Below are 19395 nucleotides of genomic sequence, written 5' to 3'. Positions count from 1 at the left end.
TATTGGACATCAATCTCGTTGTTCAAAATTCCTCCAGTTTTCTCAAGAACCTCAAGTGATTTTTCCAAGTCACTGCTGCTATCCTAGTACACAGTGAGCGAAACACAAACAGAAACACTACAATCACAAATCAGACTCTACTCCAATAATGAACTTCCTTGGAGGTGGAATTATCGGTATAACATTCCATGCCAGACCGGCATTACCAAGCTTTCTAATTGTCCTCCCAGCACGACCGCATTCCATACATATGTCTGAAAGAAACCAAATAACACATACCTATTCCATATGCCATCACAAAACAAAGCAAAGTGAAGAAAATAAGCCAGCAAGGATATTGTCGAATGATGTAGCGAGCTGTGTGTGTTTGACATGACAATAAACCTTCGTTTTCTAACCAAATCAGATGTTGCACTGGGTAAGGTATCAAATTGGCAAGCCTAGGTGAGATGTTGCTGTAAGTTCGATTCTCACTATAATTTTTTTTGGGAAGAATTATCCAATAGGACGAAAATCCCATTATCTAAATGTTTTTCTTGTTTCGCTTGAATGTAGTGGTCATGCATCATTTTGCTTGGGAGCTCGAGTGCTTATGCCAGCAGTGCTTTTCCAATCATAACATTTTTGGCACAGTATACTTTTCAGCACAGAGATATCCTTAATAAGCATAGGATTTTTGCAACCTCTTTTATGGGTTAAAATGCTTAGAATATGAGTGATTGACAATCGTCAAAATTATCCTCTACAATTTGTTTTAAATTGTTTAAAGAATAACTCAAGCATAAATTTCTTTTTTTCCGATGAACCAATTGTCGTTGAGGACCAAAAATATGAAAAATTGTGCGATACAAAAATATTACCACTCATATGTTTCTCCTAAACCAAGATAATTTTGTAAGATTTAGTAATTAAAAGTGAATAATAATGCTCTTCGGAATTATTTGAACAGACAACTGCATATTTTCCCTTATTATTTATTTAAATGGTGTTCCGTCACACGGCAAAGCCTGATGAACAATATTCCTCCAGTGCACTCCAGTTGCCGAAAAAAAAATCTGTGTTTCTGAGAAAAAAAATTCTGACTTTCTGTGATTTAACCCAAATATTTTCTATGGCGGTTTTCTGTGATTCTATTTCCTTTGATTTAATTGAAAAGGCATGACAAATAGGGTCTTTTTAACAAACCAACCTGATAAAAGCAATAAAATTTACAAATCTTATCATACTTTTTTAATTCTAAGAAAAAAACCTAAAATATATATAGACCAAAAAATTATAATTTTGAAAATCATTCCAAATTCAAAAATTATGTGAAATCTGTGATTTTTTCAAAATTTTGTGTTCTGTAACACAGATTCTGTAATGAAAATTTGCTAAAAAATTCTTTGAAATTACAGATTTTTCTGTACTTTCGGCAACCTTGGTTGGTCCATGGCAACAGTTCTTTAGACTATTCCTAGTATTCCAACAGGTTTAATAAGGTTTTAAAGAGATATTTCTTTAGCACTCACGAATTTGACTTTGAGAGTTTGAGAACTATCAAACTGCCAAATTTCTTCAAGTATCCTTAATCATCATAGAACTACTAGTATAATTTTCAAATATGTGTTGAGTATTATTTCGATTAAAAAGGTTTAGTCTGAAGATCAAAGAGCAATAAATTGTAATTTTGAATTTTTGGTTAATTGTCGCGAAGTATTTTTGTTGTATTTTATCGACGTTTTTCGGTGAATATTACAAATTGAAAAACGTTTTCTACAAGTTATCTAGACGTAAAAAAACGGGGGACTGACATTCGGCCGAAGGCCGATAGGCCGAAAGATGTTAGGCCGAAGGTCGCTAGGCCGAATGGGTTAAAAGGCCGATGGATGTTCGGCCGAATAGGACAATAGGCCGAATGCGACATTAGGCCGATGGTTGTTTGGCCGAATATTATTTGGCCGAAAGGATGCTAGACCGAATGGTCATTCGGCCGAATGGCCATCAGGCCGAATGGACGATAGGCTAAATGGTCATTAGGCCGAATGGTCACTAGGCCGAATGGTCGTTAGGCCGACTGGTCATTCGACAGAAAGGTCGCTAAGCCGAATGGTCATTTGGCCGAATGGTCATTTGGCCGAATAGTCATTTGGCCGAATGGTCATTTGGCCGAATAGTCATTAGGCCGGATGGTCATTAGGCCGAATGGTCGCAAGGACGAAAGGTCGTAAGGCCGAATGGATGCAAGGCCTAAAGATCGCTAGGCCGAATGGTCATTAGGCCGAATGGTTCGGGCCGAATGGATGCTAGAAGGCCGTTAGGCCGAATAGCCACTAGACCGAATGGTTGTTAGGCTGAATGGTCGTTGGATCGAATTTATGCTAGGCCTATAAGACATATTATCGCTTTCTTGCATGTCAGGCCGCGCAGTAGTTAGGCCGATCAGTAATTAGGCCGAATGGTCGTTAGGCCGAATAGTCATCGAGCCGAATGGTCATCAGGCCTAATGGATTGCCTTGTGATCATTCGGCCTAACAGCCATTTGGCCCAACGACTATTCGGCCTTACGACCTTTCGGCCTAGCATCCATTCGCCCTTGCGACCATCCGGCCTTGCGACCATTCGGCCTTGCGACAATTCGGCCTTGCAACAATTCGGCCTTACGACCATTCGGCCTTACGACGATTCGGCCTTACGACCATTCGGCCTAATGACCATTCTGCCTTATGACCATTCGTCCTAATACCCATTCGGCCTTATGACATTTCGGCCTAGTGATCATTCGGCCGAACATCCTTTTGGCCTTGCGTCCTTTCGGCCTAACAGCATTCGGCTGGATAACCGTCGGTCGATTAACCCATTCGGCCTAGTGGCCTGTTCGGCCAGAAGGCCCATTTGGCCTAACGTCCATCGGCTGAATGACCTTCGGCCGAATAGCTTTCGGCCTCATGACTTTCGGCCGAATGACCCAGCCTCTAAAAAGCAACTGGTAAAAAACGTTTTCGAATTTGTAAAACTCGCTGAAAAACTACAATAAAATTAAAAAACAATTTAAAATTTTGTACAGCTTTTCATCTCGAATCTAAATAAAATGAGGTTTAAAATAAAGTTTAATGCTCTTTTTTTAAATTCGGAGATCTGGTTCCACAATTTGATATCTTTGGAATAAAAAAATTTAAAATAAATTTTGAAGATTTACAAACGAGTCTTGAAATATATTTTTTTGTTTTTAAACCACGAAAATGGTTCCAGTTTAAGGGTCCACATTTATAGCTAAAAATTTGAAATTTGATTGCTGTAATCTGATTTTAATATTCTGAACCACGAAGTTGAACATTTTAAAAACAAATTTCTTTACTTTGAATCACAGAGCTTCCAGTTTTCATATTTGTTTAGATTCTTAATGTCAACATTGAATCCTTATTAGAAATATTGTAATTCCTACTCGGGTTTCATTAGAAATCAACTCATGTGATTCTAGATTTGCATACAGTACGTGCTTGGTAATTGACACTTTTGGTGCTATGAAAACGTCCGATCGTTTGAGTTGAAACTAGTGTCATATTAAGTATAGGCAAAAAACCTGAATACAAGGGTTTAAGATCCTAAAATTAACGCTCTATCAGTGGAAGCTGTTGGAAGAAACGTTAAATTAGTAGAACATTTTTGAAGAAATTATAAGACTATAGAGAACAACTCGAGTAACAAACTATAGGTTCTGACATTTCCAAGATAGATTTTACACTCAGAACGAATGGGAGCTCTTGTAATGTTGTTCAAGTTAGTAATTCGGGATTCTAATTAGAGCGCCATCATCCCAAGGATTCCCCGGTAATTAAAAAAACCGAGAGTTACTGAATTCCGTTGAACGATTGAAAAATTTTGGGAATATTCATACCCAATATATGAACCTGAATTTCCAAAACTTCACATGACCTAAATTGGAAAAATGAATCAGATCCAACAAGGAAAATTATTGATCCTACTTTGATTATGGTTAAAACTCAAACATTTTTAAAGAAAAATTTGAAACAATGAATTAAAAAAAAAGTTTTGTTTGCCCGAAACGATTGTAAAAAAAGCAACATCGAATTTGTGAAACTAAACAACTCCAATGAAGAAACACTACGACACACTAGAAGAATTGGAATGCTCTGTTCGCAACATTTATCACTTAGAAATTCCTTTTCACAAACTGATGCACAAACTGGCAAAATTATAGCGGGGATTGTGGTTCAAATTGCTTGACTACTTTTAGGCGTTTTGCGGAATTACAGGGTGACCAATACGTTCGAGATTGAACACAAAGTTATCTAGAAATTTACGAGATTTATGAACAACCCGAAGTCTAGCAAAGCACTGTTTACCTATGGTTAAAAATCTTCTTAAAGATCTTCAAATATTTTTAGAAAGAACAAGTTAATTTTGTCGATTAAAGTATAGTATTCGACATTTTTTGCTGGTTTTGTCAAAAAATCCAAATAAATATGTTTATTGACTGAAGATTTTCATCTCAAATATGTTTGGTTTTATAAATCAGACTTTATTCTTGATCAAGAGTCTCAAAACAAAGTTTTACTATCTGTTTACTAAAACCTCTGGATGGTCTTGCTTTCGACATCCAATTTCAGTTTTCGATACCAAATGTTTTAGTTTTCGGCAAGAACATTCCCATCTCTTTTTTTGCAAAGGAATATGAATATTTGCATATTAGGATTGCCTGTCTACGTCACTGCGTTTTTACACCATGGAATCAGTATAACTATACACAGGAATTTGAGTGTTGAAAATTAGATTATAAGGTGAATTTTCAGTGCTAGATTTCGACTGCTTAAAAACAGTTCAAATGTCATAAAATTCTAGCAAAAATTAGAAGTTACCAAAAACACCTGATTCAGAACCTTTTTCATCCATTAATTCCTTTTATGTTGCTTTTATTCCAGTAAAAGGTTTTTAGGTTTTTAGTGATTCAAAGTCAATCTTATTTGGTCGATGACATTGAATTTAAGAGGTGATTTAGTATGCTACTTTTAATGACTTACTACTAATAAACAACTTATTTAGAATCATGTTAATACTCAACATATGCTGAATTGGGAGAGAAAAAATATAAAAATATGAAAATATATAGCTTGAGCAACCAAATAGAAAGATAAGCCTTTCATTAAAAATCTGTGGAAAAAAAACCTTCTGTCGAAATCCAGAGTGTCTATACTACTTATGAATTTAACCCTTTAGAGAAAAATGATTTTTTATTTTAGTCATACTCTCACCACAAATAATCTAGAGATTGAAAAAATTGACTGATGGTACGTTCCTTGCTAATCTTCCATTTATGCTAGATAAGCAAAAAAGGCAAAAACAAAGTTATTTATTTTCAAAGTTGTTTTTGAAAAATCGCTGTTATTTCTATAGATTTCAGAAATTTATCAAAATTTCAAGTTTCAACAGTCCAAGTATGAACACTCTTATTCTAATTCGCGATTAAGGAGTTTTATCTTAGTATCTTAACACATTTAGGACAAATAAGAGAAATCTCGTTTCCTGTTTTCCACCAGACTAAGAACAAGAACTTCAACGTGTTTGAAGGATGAACTTATGTACAGCTGCGTTCAAAAAAGAATGAAATCGCGTGAAGCTGCCCACCCACTTCCACTTTGAAAAGCTGTCATTTCTCTCTCGGTTGATATTTTTTCATGAAATTTTTACAAAGTCTAGTTCAACTATCTAACTAATGCTCTACCAAATTTGAAGTCTTTGCAATGGATGGAAACAAAGATACAGCTATTCCCGTGAAAAACCCGGCACCATTTTTAATCGCGTTAATCGATTTTTACGAAACTTGGCCAGTTACTTACTAGATCAAACATTTTTACATCTTTGGAAAAAAAAAATTAAGACTTATTGATGAAATTTGTCAAAGATACAGCAAATTGAGTGAAGCAATTCCAAATATCCCTTTTTTACGGGAATAGCTGTGTCCTTGTTTCCAGTCATTTTTTTAACGTTAGTTGGATAGTCGAACTAGATTGTGTGAAAATTTCATCAAAAAATATCAACCGAGAGAGAAATGACAGCTTATCAAAGTTGGAAGTGGGTGCGAAGCTTCACTAGATTTCATTCTTTTTTGAACGCAACTGTAGGTGCATCGATAAAATTCAACACGACACTCAAAAAGTATTTTAAATTCTAGTAAGTATATAAATTAGTTATGAGGTCTTAGATTTGCGATAGGACCACATTAACGTTTTAACGATGGTTCTTTTATCATAATTAAATGTATCTATCGATCACTCCAAAAAAACCAACTTAGCTCAACCACAGATTTCCTCTTATTAATGGTTCCCACAAAGTGTTGGACACATTCCTAACCAAAGTGCGAAAAACGACCATTCTCAAACCCAACCATGAAAAGTACTTAACCATTGGCCCCCGGAACAAATGCTCGGGTTTTAATTAGGGCCAAAATTATTGCACAAGCTCGGCCATAAAATTGATTTACGGCTCCGGGACTACGGATTTCCTCCTTGGGACGAACGCCCTTTGCCCAATAAGAAAATAACGGCAAATGATGGTCGAAGAAAGAGAAGGTCCTTCCAACGAACGACCCGCAGCACTCACACACAGACCTCTGAGCATGGGAAAACAAACTGTAAATCAGCGAAGGAACGAGAAGACTCTGCTCAATTTTTTCTTCTTTTTGCCGATTTATGAATGCAAAATATAAATGGACCTCGATTTTTCATATGCGGGATGGCTATCCTTCTATCGATCGATTGAAGTGTGTTTGCTACGGAAGAAGACGAATACAAAGTCAGGCTAAGAACAACAACCTTTTTCTTTCCATAATGCTGATGATGATGATGACAGAGCGCGTTCGTGAGCCGAGAAAAACCCAAACAATCACGAATATGATGAATGGGAATAAAGATTGAATAGAAAATTCCTTCGCTGATGGGCCAGGGTGAACCCGCTCTTTTGGTGGTGTTTTATCGGAAAAGCGTGCAGCAAAGCTTCTTCTTATTACTGTCGTGGATGCTGCTGCCTTCTAGCCCAATAAGAATGGTGGTGTTAGTGTGACCATTTATTACATATGAACAGCCCAAATTGGAGTTCCACCAGGAAAATGTATCGCACTCACACTTGCGAACGTTCGAATACCTTTTAGGTACTGACTGGGAGAGTCACGGTTCGCTGCTTTCCGTGTGGCAAATTTTTCATGTCGAATTCCGGCTGAAAATGCCTGACCTGAAGCATAAATAAACTCCGGTTCATCTGTGTGCTGTTTTTTTTTGTCTTCCTTTCGTTCCCTTTCATTATTTTCTGCTAGGAAACGAATGGTTGTCGGTGGAAAGGGAAAAAGAAAAACATAAATACGAAAACTTTAATACCAAAAGTGTCGGTTCGATCACCCAGAAGGGCGGACAAGTTTTTCTTAATTCATTTGTAAATATGTGAATTTGGGGTGTTTCTTAAAATGGGTGCCCACGATGAAATTACCATACAATGAAATTGCCGTAACTTTTTAACCGTTGGGTGAAAATTTAGGTGGATTTAGTTCATAGTGCATTGTTTACATCCTGCAAGTTTAAAGTCCTGTGATTAAAACTCGCGGAAATGGAGTCGAAAGAACAGCTCATGCATGATAAAATCTTGCGCATTCATCACGAGAACAAGGATCTCTCGTATAGTTCCATCGCTAAAACTTTGGGAATCGCGAATTCCACGATATCGCGAGTGATTAAGCGCTTCGAGGAACGATTGACCACCGATCGGAAGCCCAGAAGTGAAGAAAAAGTATTCCGTACAACACCGCGTAGTTGAGGCCTTCAACCTAAACCCGTACGCCTTCGTTAGGGATGTGGCTAAGAAGCTGCACCTAAGCCGAAGTTTTGCCCAGAAGGCCAAAAGTAAGGCTGGGCTTCGAACTTTCAAGGTACAAAAGGCCCCTAATCGCGACGAGAAGCAGAACAAGTCCGCCAAAGCCCGTGCCAGGAAGTTGTACCTCAACATACTGACGAAAGTTGAATGGTGCATTGTGGACGACGAAACATATGTGAAGGCCGACTGTTTATTACAATTTCATAGTAAATGAACAATTGTACACTATCGAATCGAATTGCGCTCCTAATAAATTTCATCTCACATTACCAGCTCAGAGTTTTGCTAGGAACTACTCAAACTGATTATCTGTATTTTCATACGAGTTCTGTTTGGACCAACCCGATAAACAACATCAATCTGTTGATATTTTGATTATTCAGTAATATCTTCGCATGCACAGAAGGACAGACTCTATGAGCCAATTTTTAAAATCTGTTGGTATAGTTTTTGGATCAAGCCTTATACTAAGTGTGGATCTAAGCAAACATATTATAATCAACATTGGTAACTCTCAGCATGCTTCATACAGTCCAGCAAGGACATGCACTTCAACACCACCTTCAAGAGAAAGTTCTTAGTAAAAGAGTCAAGTTGGCGTGTTTCGTCGAGAAATTTCTCGATTTGTTTTTATCAGTCATTCTTTTTGTCAACAATGTTATCATTAAAAAATAACGATGAATACTACGGCTATATGAATCTAATGTTTGGTCTTGAAAGACTCCCATTTTAAACAGGTAAGCAGTTAAGAATATTCCGGATATGATTTATGAAAATTATGTTATAATTCCGCAGATGTCTACAAATCCATCTATAGGTACCTGCTTCCGTTGCATCTGATTGCACATAATCCTGTTCGAATGAATGTCTCACCCACCCCGGGTTATTTGAACCGGATAGTCCAATCAGGGAATTGTCTGGTGATGTTTTCCACGAGGAACAAAACTACTTTTCAACTTTTCGAATTTCGATGACTTTGAAGCATTCTATGAAGATTGCAGATACTATTTTCGAAGGCAGAAAGGCAAATAAATAAATGCTGCAAATGCTGGTCAAAAACCTCCCAGAGACTTTAAGTAACTTCCGGACAGTCGAAAAGTGCCCAACATCTGGAGAAAACAAAATTGGCATTCTCTAGTACTAGAGTAAGAAGACCTTTTTTAAAAACGTACCTTAATGAAAATAAACTAAATTAATTAAAACTTTCAACTATCAAAGTCCCACCATGACATAAAATTTTTCCGAAATCCCGGACTGTGCACCATTTATTGCATTTTTCTGAATATCAAATCTAGGCTGACAGATTTTGTTTGAAATTCAAGTTTAAGGTTTTTCGGTTTTATTGGAGTACAATATTCTTGAGGATATACGTTATTTTTAATGAAATTCTATCATCGAATGCCAACAGTAGCAAAAGCATCTAGAACCAGGCTATCGAGAAGAAGTAAAATTCTCACACGGACACCATCAAAACCTAAAATGAGTGTTTCATGTAGGGCTAGGTGGGGTAATTATGAACAAAATTACCCAGTTTTTTATACTATCAGCTTAATTAAGTGGCTCTTAAATGTTAAAATTCTGGAAAGTAACCAAAAATGTAAGACTGGTTGCCTTCTCCATTTTAGGTTTTTTTTCATATCTTTAAGTTGCAGCTTGTGGGCGTAAAACCTTTGTTCATAATTACCCTGTTTGTTCATAATTACCCCCTAGTCTATGGGGTAATTATGAACACTGTAACGATTTTTGTTACGTGATGACTTTTGGTATTGGCTATATTTCTAGATTGAAACTACCTCTAAACAGTGCATTGTAGTGAGATTTGTTGATTTTTAAAATGTGCTGTTGAAAAGTTATGGGCTATTTTCAGTTTTACACAGTTGGGAGGCATCTTTTCATATTATCACAGATCCACAATTCTAAAAAAATTATAAATTAATGTTTTAGGCTTATTTTCAAGATTAGAATGGTTATCGTGATTTTGACGGTAAAAAATTAATTTTAATCATCAACCAATATGCTCAGCAAAAAACGTGTTCATAATTATCCCGTATCTTGAAAATTATGGGGTAAATATGAACACTTCTTTGTGCGTGGGTGGAATTTTTTTTCAATAGAAAATCTTATCACACCACATTAAGCATCAATAACTAAAGTTAAAACTTTTAAAAACAACATTTTATCTCCATTCACATTGACGAGGGAGTCAATTGATAACACGTCTCAAAACGATTTTCGTTTCTCAGAGAAATGAATTTTGTTAATAACTGTAACTCAAAAATTTGAATAGTTAGGTATGCCAGTTATTACTGTAACTTATCAATAGAATGACAGACTATCACATTTGATCAGTTTTGAGACCCTACTATGACCCTAACGGCGCTTACGGCGTTTGTTCGGAATTACCCCTTGTTCATAATTACCCCAATTAGCCCTAACATGCTCTTCGTATCATTTATTCTTCCATGATTTAGCGGGACGGCAAGCAGCACAAGTGAACTGTTCACGGACAAGGAGGTGTTTTCAAACCGAAAATTTTGCAAGCTTAAAAAGTAATATTTGTTTTTAAAAATCAGCCAATAATTTTTCAGTTTTGGTTTTCTTGCCAGCTCAAGGAATCGTACGTGACAGGGCGTATTTCACGCCGTTGGTTTTTGGAATTCGTTCTGGGAGTGTGAACTAGAATTCTTTTCACAGCCATCACCCAGAGTTTTTACGTTTGTTCTCGGGGGAGGCTTCTTTCTCATTCAGGAAAAAATGGATTCCGCAATGATCGGTGTTCAGAAAACCTAAAAAATCAAGCAGACAATAAAACGCAATTAAGGTGTTTAGATAAACAATACGAAAACTGACCACCGGTATCCTTATCCGGAAATAATATTGTTGAGCTCGAGCTTAACACAAATCCGACAAATTCTTCAAAACAACGCACCTTAAACAACATCGAAGAAAAAAATGTTGACAACAACTGTTTGATTACTGTGATTCCTATATATTTTTTTTATTTTTTTTTTTGAAAAATTTATGCCTGTGGCAACTTCGGTTATTTTCGTTTGTTTTTCTACGGTTAGTTAGAACTTTCTCCATATGTTGGCGCGCATGGCGTGTCTCTCATTTTTTTGGGAAGTGAGGTATATTGGTTTTTATTATATATGATCTAAGCTAAGATGCCGTTTTTGAGCGTAGGATGTGATCTTTAATATAGCCTAAAGTTGCCAGAATGTTTTTCAGCACGTACTCGGGCCGATCAAATCCGGGCTATTTTATCTAAAAACCTGGCAAAATCCGGGCATTTGATTTCAAAATATCGACCAAAAATCCGGGCAAATTTGATCAACATCCAGGAATTACTCAACACAAACCAAGAAAAAAATTAATTTTTTTTTTCATCACCAGTTTTAAATCGTATTTTAGGCTTTCAAATTATTTTTATTAGAAAATTTTTGAGCAAAAATTTCGTTTTGGACGCAAAAACAAAATGTTTTCCACACAATTTGTTTTTTCTGTTTGTTTTCGCTAATAAAATCAATAAATCCGGGCAAAATCCGGGCTTTTTTTAATGAAATCCGGACAACCGGGCCGGACTTTTGTCAAATTTTGTGCTAAATATCCGGGCAAACCCGGATAAACCCGGGCAATCTGGCAACCTTAATGTAGAAACTTTAGTAACTCCCGAGAGCATGTTGAACGTTGTTGCTATACTTGCAAAATATATATTCCGAAGGAAAATCCCGAGCTATCATAATAAAAAATAGGTTTTTTTTTTAAATTATTAAAGTTCTAACAATTTGCTTCAGTATAGGTATTTGATTTGTTGCGAAAGTTCCATAGAAACACTTTTTCTTTTTAAATAAATTTTTCATTAAAAGTGTGGTATTTAAGTAGTATTTTTTCGAATTTATACCGACGTAAAGTTCCAATGTCTATATAACATGCACCCTGAAGTCTGCAGTAATGTTTTTGAACCATTAGTGTACTTAAAAATCTGCGTGAAAATCTAAGAATCCTTTAGAAAATGGTTTAGCAGTTCGTTAAATACAAAACGTACTAGAATCTCCTGAATGGTATGCTGACTTTGCATTATGACTTCTCAGACAGTTAATTAGGGAATTGATGGACATTCTAACTACAAAAAACAATTCGTTGGATTAGCTTGATTCAGATGAAAAATAAGAGTCTAAAACTGTGTGTTTCAAATCTTCCATATTGTTAGCTCGATTCAAATTCATTTGAGACTTAATTAAGTTTTGAACTTAAAAAACTGCAAATCCGTTTTCAACGACTTAGAAGAAAAATTTGAATCTCAAGGTAGATTGCTTATTTGATTCGTTTAAAATTCGGACAAAACCCTAACATGAACTCAAAAGCTAAATGTATTTGTAGTCGTGGTCTGGATTCAAATTGAATATTGATTTAAATAATTCCTAGAACTTTAAATAGAACTCAATTTGTTACTCGCTGAAAATTCACAGAAGCTTAGTTTTGTGATTACAAACAACTTTCGTTCATCGAAAAATTGTATAGGTAAGAAAAGTTGTGACAATTTTTCAAAAAAATTACATAACCACAAGGGCTAAGGAAGTTGACTTTCAAATTGAAAGTTTCAATACATTTTCGGATGTAGTTTTAAGAAGCTTCAACCAATTTTTCTTAAATTTTTTCATTTGAAACATCCTGAAATGATTCTTATCACATATAAAAAGGGAATTTCTACTGTTTTGCATTCCTTGCATGTGAGATAATTTGAAAAATTGTTTCAGAATTGTGAGTCTGAGAGTGATTGGGTCTATCCTGGGTAAGTTCTTTAATGATGTTATTTTTTTTATTAGACAGTATTCGTCCAGATAAATATGATTTCGTGGTTCTCGTTCTAAAAAAAAGTTTGTTTTCTTCAGCTTTTTCAAAATATGAGTTTACGTAACAATTTTCAGCCTTCATTGAAAATTGGATATGTTTTATTAAATAAAACTTTAAATTACTCTGGTTTGTTTATACAAGATTCCTTTTTAATCTTCTAATTAGAGGGTATTTTTTAACTTTCGGTTCATACAAAAATTAAACAGGTTTTATCACACGAAACATGAAGTACTTGTGTGAAAGTCTCTACTTCTATAAAGATATCGTGAATTGTGGTGTGTAGCCCCAGTTTCGAGTGAATTTCTCATGTCATTTTGAATTATGATATGGTTCTACGGAATGTTTGTAATATTCCCTGCAGATCTTCTTATACGAGTGACTTTATAAATTTGCAAGTGTTTCAAATTTTTTCGAATGCTCTAATAAAACTTAATACAGATTTATTACATGGCAGAACTCATGTCAATATTCTTTAATCTCTTCGTCCTTAATTGTTCGAGCTTGTACGTCTGTTTTCTGTGTTGATTCGTTAAATTTCGTTTTTTCCAATCCTCATTAAGAAATAAAAGTCTCAAGTGTGTGGAATTAGACCAAGTTTTGTATTTGGTTTTTATTAAAAGTTTAAATACTTTATCTCGACCAAAAAACCATAAGAAAGATGCTTTCCCGTGTATGATGTCAGGGCTGGTTGTTTGGCTGACGGGTTGCACGTTCCCTCTCTGTCTTGTGAGCTCGGTCGGAAATTCATTCGCCCCGTAATGGCGTGCTTTGGCGAGGCAATGAAGAGAATGTTTGTTTTTTTTTTCACTTCTCCTCTGCTAGCTAGCTTTAAATTTTTCGCAGAACCAAAACCAGTTCTTTTTTTTCATTTTCGTGTTTGTGTGTGCGTCTGTGGTTGGCAACTACGAGCCAACCGAAACGTGGCAACAGTGTTTCTCGCTTCGAACGAGGGGGTGGTTGGTATTCCATTTGGGTGGACGGAAGCCAAGAAGCGGTTGTTTTTCTTTCTGTTTCCAAACTTCCTCCCCCCTAGTCCATTCCAATCAGAGATGGCCATGTGCGCTGTTGCCACGTTGTTTTGTGTACACACGCGGTCGGGAGATTGCAATTCGGCGACGCGACACGAAGGACTCGTCCGCCGTGTGTGTACATAAAGAGACACACACCGAAGCACGCGACGAAAACGTACTGGGCCCGAGCGCACGATATGGCGAGACGATTCGACTTCCCTTTTCGCTGGGTGGGAAAACTGGGTGGTTGGCGGAAAAGTGGAAACGCGCCGCCCGACACCAAACACGATCGGAATGACGACGTAATTATACGAATTATAGGTACATCCAACCAAATGCTGTAAGCGAAGTTGTGTTGGTTGCGAGTGCGAATGTCAGTCAGCTTTCAGCTTCCTTCCACACGCCGAAGAACGGGTGGACCGATCCTCGTCGTGTCGTCGTGTCGTGAGAGGAAAGGGAAAGGAGTGCACGCGAGGTTTTCTCGGTTTTCTTCTTCGCCGAATGCCAAAAAGCAGCGGCGTAAGGAAGACAAAAACCGGTTTAAATCGATTATTGTGGGCTAGCGTAGAGAGACTAGGCAACTTCATGTGCTTGCTCGATGGCTGGGCCCTGAACGAACGTTCTGTTAGCTCGCTGTTTTGTCTTTTGTAGTAGGGTTGTGGTGTGTGGCGCACATATGATTTTCGGCGACCGAACAAGCGACGACGACGGCGGCGAAAGGATAGCCGCCGCGACTCGTTTGCGACGTTGCCGAACTGTTTTAGCACGGTTTTGCAGCGAGCGCTCTAGCTGGCTGACGAACGATAGCGACGTGTTTCATGGTTTTTCTTTCGTTTCGAGGTTGTCTTGTTTCCATTTATTTTCTGGCGTTTTTTTTTGTTTTATGGGCACAACTACACAATTTGTGTGACCAGCCAAGCGGCGTACAATTGTGGTGGTTATTTTTTCCCGCATTTTTTTTCTGCTACAGGCCTCGCCGTCCGGTTTGTTTCAACTGTGAGGATTTGAAGAGTGTCGCCGTTTTCATGACAAATCAGCCGGAGCTAACGAACAGCGATGACGCGAAATGGCCTCAGAAAAAGCGATTGGACGACCGACTAGACTCAATTCACATGAATGTTCTGAAGATTGTTAACACCAAATGGCCACATTTCAAATATTTGCTGATAAACTTAGCGATCCGGATAAGGATTTGTCACGGTCGCCATATGGCTCCTGTGGGATGGAAAATACAAGAAAGCCAGTTGATTTCACATTTGGTTGAGTGAGATAATTACAAACTGTTTTAAACTTAGACCTCTTTTAGTACTCTAAGTAAACAAACTTATAAACTGGAAGGGCGGTTCAGTTACGAGTTTTATCTACTTAAGCACACAGGCAATCAACGTCTTTTCTGAAACACCGTTCATATTACAAGTGACTGACACCAATATGGAACTTCTATGTACCTTAGGTTACTTTTCAGTTTAACCTGACTGCATTCTTAAATGTATATATCGGATTCGAAGGATAAAGACAAAGTTTCCGAATAATGAGATAAATAAATTCTGTTATCTTAATAATCGAGCATGTTTCAGTGTCAGCGTAACCAGTTTTCCCCTAAGCTGCGGCAATTCTCCAAGTAAGCGCACTTCCAAGTTTTAGTAGAACTGTAAAACTCGAATTGCCTTCTCTTTATATCGAGCTTCCTTTCATCTAGTAGCTTTCTTTTTATCTTGATTGTGAAACCAGAACTTAAATTTTCAGCTGAGTAGCGTTTTAAAAACTGTCTTTGAAAGTGGTGTAAGATTCTAAAAGCTAGTTCCATAGAACGTTGGTTAATCGGGAAATCACGACTAGAAACAAAATGAATTGTCATGATCAACCAACTTTATTTTTGTTTCAACCAAACAAAAACGCTCGAAAAGACTGACAGCAGGCGAGTATTTCGTTTGACGTCAGCAAGCAGCACCTGAGAGTGCGTCACGTCAAGCCGGTTTCAAGTTCAAGGATACGCCCGACTCATCATCATCAGCTGGATCCTTACCGCCTGCCTAGCAACAACGTGAATACAACAACCCTTCCCGTTAAATCGGTCGGTCGTCAGCCATTAGCGTCAGACAAACAGACGGACAGGAGAACCGATCTGCACCAAACAGAACGGTTCGTCACAAGGCATGGCAAAGGCAGGATGATCATCAACCACACCCTTCGACGAAGGTTTTTCGAATAAGACGACTCGATCTGACTCTCGGTTGTGTTGTCATGCACAAATGCCGTGCCGGCAGACGACTGCCGGAAAACAGCTGACATTTCGATCGTTTCATCATCATTATCCGTGTTCGCTGAAAATTGCTTGTTTTTGCCAGTAGGCCTGGATGCATCAACGTCAGAGCTTCATTGGTTATCTTTTGCGGAGAGAAAAGAATCACAGTTGGCTAAAAAGCTGATAAGGTTTGTCCAGTTTGTCATCAGCAGTACTTATCATATTTCTAAATCAAAATAAGTAGGCTTAGTTTTATTTTTTCATGAATTTTTAAAATCAGTTGCTGGGAGTTTATTTTCCTAAAAATTTAAAGAAACAAATTCCATCAAAAAGCAGCCGTTCTTCCGCCTTCGGATAATTGCTATAAATAAAAGTGGGCAGAGAAGACATACAACAGGCAGAAGACGGAGGAAAGAAAATCCATCACGAACCGAGGAACATTGTTTAGAAACCAAGAATAGGGAATCGAATTGAAAACCGGAGGATTAAAAGAAGAGAAGTACCACCAGCAACAAACAAAGAACATCAGGAAAAAAAACCAACATCTTCAGAGAGGTAAGAAGACGATCACCTAACGGTTTCCAACCCAAAAGTGTTCGCTTACGATGGGGGTTTGGGAGTGAGGAAAACGAGTTTTTACTTCTAATTTCTTTACCGTTTCCTATTCCGATCATACATACGATATTGGTGGCACGTTTGAGAGAAATGGTTAGATGTTTGATTCGAGTCAGTGTTTGGTTTCATACTGGGAAAAAGGTCTTTATGTTGTCAGAGTTCATACCCATTCTGGGTCCGGGAACAAAGATCTTGTTTTACAGTTAGGTGCAATATGCTCTCGCATTCTTATAGGAAATTATCGTTAGTTTTTTCGAGGAAACTTAACGAAATGCAATTTTACTCTTCACTTTCTTGGGAGTTTGTTTACCCTTAAAAACTCTTTTCGGAACTTTTTTTTGTTAAAAACAAGAAAACGTTGGATTCCTTATTGAAAAGACTGATTAAGATCATGCTATATGGAAGGAACGAGACAACAGGACAACAGTTAAAGATCAAGATGGAAAACGGTACTCTAAAAAAAGATTAAGGATACTTCCTTCCAGTCATTGCTGACAAATTTGAAAAAATATATATCACAGCTCACACACTTCAAAACGCCCACATTTTGTTTGACAGATAAAAGAATAGGGAACAATCGATTGTTATTTTTAGAGGAATTTGTAGAAAAAGGTTAAAAGAAGTAGAAAAAGAAAAGTACAAACATTCACCAAAGGGACGAACTTACCAGCTGGTTTGAAGGTAGCTGCATCGAAAGAAGCCGTCCGCACCGGATGCTTATCCTTGTAGCTGGGCTGCCGGTCCGGAACGAACGGTACCGCCGGCAGTGACTCGCCGCGAGTCAATGGTGGCCGCTGCATTGGGCCCGAGGGGTCTTCGGCACCTCGTTTGGCACTTCCCGTCGGCCCGTCCATTGGCCCATGTTCGTCGTCCTCCGGCGGCGGACGCTTGAGGTTCACTGAAAGTGCCGGCGGAACTTGTTGCCGGGCAGCATGAGGCGGCATATGATGCGGTGGAATATGCTGCTGAAGCCTTGCCGGACGAACTCCCCCGATGTCGTGTGGTTCGTGTTTCGGAGTGAAATCTACCAAAGTTGGCCCATTTGGTCCGGCACGAACCGAGTAATGGTGATGGGCCTGTGGCACGGATCTGTGTGGCATTTCTCCATTTTCGTGACCACGTTTGCCGCCGGCACTGGGACCACTTCCAGAGCTCCCGCCACCACCTCCGCCGCCACTGGCGTGGATTCGTTTCATTTGCCGGGCTGTGTCCAGAACCAGCTCAATCCGGTCGGCTCCCTCGTAGTTGACACATCCCCGACAAACAGCCTCTGTGAAGTCATGAATCATGGCCCAGGGCATCCGGGGCAAATCGCACAGATAACAGTGCTGACGTTTCGCTTGAACCGACATTTTCACTCGAAAATTTTATCTTTCCAACAAACAAACAACTTCACCAATCTAACACAACTAGGTATTGTTTTATCCAGAGATTCACCTTAAACGCAATACGCCCAATCGAATGGTTTGCATCAATAATTTTCGCTGCCCCATCGGTGTTTCGAAAACTTGTCACAAAAGTCTAGCTTAATGCAACAAAACACCACTTCAAAGGTTAAATTTTTATCGGCTTTGCCACTTAACACCGCACAATGTTCCACAAGATAGAATCCACCCACCACGACGATATCCTTGCGCTATCAAAAATGTATATTCTAATTTCGTTTCCGTGTGTTTGCTGTCGCAATATTTCGTTTCCGTTTATGACTGCAGTCACATTTATCTCACCACCCTCTCCTCTTAGTGCATATGTACATGTGCTGATGTGCTACTACAATGAATAAATGATGCAATCATTGTTTCCTTTCCACGGCACTTCGTCGCACTTGACTTGCAATTTCACTCCCACTAGAGCCGATCGATCACCTTCACTGTCAAAAACACCAACAACGCTGCTACTCTTCACTGCAATCAGCTTATCGGGATGGGTGAATGATCAACGAGAGATATACGTACATAACCCTTGCAGCTGCACCGCCTCACTCAGACACCACATGCACCTGAATCGTTGCGCAAAATACTCCACTTCTGCCCGATCGATAAGTACTTTTCCATGCGTGGTGCAAAAAACAGATCACACACAGAGCCACGTGCAAGCGGCTCTTATTGCAGTTTCGACAGCTGCTCTGCTAAAACCAGAGGCAACCTACAATCCGTGACTTCCGAAAAATCAGGAGAAAAAACAATCAAATCAACAGTCAAGAACAATAGTGTATGCACTCTAAAGTCAAAAACTGTCTATCAGAAAACCGACGGATAGAGACTTAAAAACCGTTTCGATGCCACCGTGCGTCGTCGTCAAAGAAAAGCGTTGTGCAGCTACCAACGAACGCGTCACATTTGAAACGAACGGTCCGCTCAGGCCGCACTCGAACCCCTAGTTAGCTAGCTAGCAGTAGGTCTGGCTCCGAACGACGATGGCTGAGCTGACTGTTGTGTACCCCTCTGTCTTCTCCACCTCGTTCTGTTTCGATCCCTTACTTTGTGGCATTGGCGGCTGCTACCAAACGATTCGTGTATAACTGGTTTGCCTACCACCCTACAGCGGCAGAGGAGAGAGAGTGTATTACAAAATATTGTTGGTATGCGAGGCGTAGAAGAAGAAAACCCCAACAACACAACTCAGCCAGGGACAGTGTAGGTACTGTAGGTACCGTATTGTTCGGTTCGACGGCGGCCAGCCCATCAGCAGTTTAGCGAAAGGACCTACACAATCGAGCGAAAACGTTAGTCACGCATACCACCGCGAATGCGGACGACGACGTGAAACCAGCGAAACCAGCCAGCGAAAGCAAAAAAAACAGGATTCAGT

At 38.6% G+C, this 19395-nt stretch overlaps 1 protein-coding gene across 3 annotated transcripts in view; it reads right to left on the bottom strand.

Moving 5' to 3' along the window:
• Positions 1 to 18928, bottom strand: part of LOC129750723 (interferon regulatory factor 2-binding protein 1-like) — a 58469-nt gene extending 39541 nt beyond the window's left edge. For 2 of the 3 annotated variants that reach the window (XM_055745731.1, XM_055745732.1), the window contains exon 1: positions 17252 to 18927. In XM_055745731.1, the coding sequence (XP_055601706.1) occupies positions 17252 to 17936 (685 nt within the window). In that variant the 5' untranslated portion in view covers positions 17937 to 18927. Of the gene's footprint in view, positions 1 to 17251 lie in introns of all 3 variants that reach the window. The other variant, XM_055745733.1, reaches the window with a different exon arrangement.
• Positions 18929 to 19395: the final 467 nt, after the last annotated feature.

The sequence above is a fragment of the Uranotaenia lowii genome, chromosome 3, assembly GCF_029784155.1.
Source record: "Uranotaenia lowii strain MFRU-FL chromosome 3, ASM2978415v1, whole genome shotgun sequence".
NCBI classification, from domain to species: domain Eukaryota; kingdom Metazoa; phylum Arthropoda; class Insecta; order Diptera; family Culicidae; genus Uranotaenia; species Uranotaenia lowii.
The sequence above is the reverse complement of the archived record's forward strand: the minus strand, read 5'-3'. Positions and strand labels throughout refer to the sequence as shown.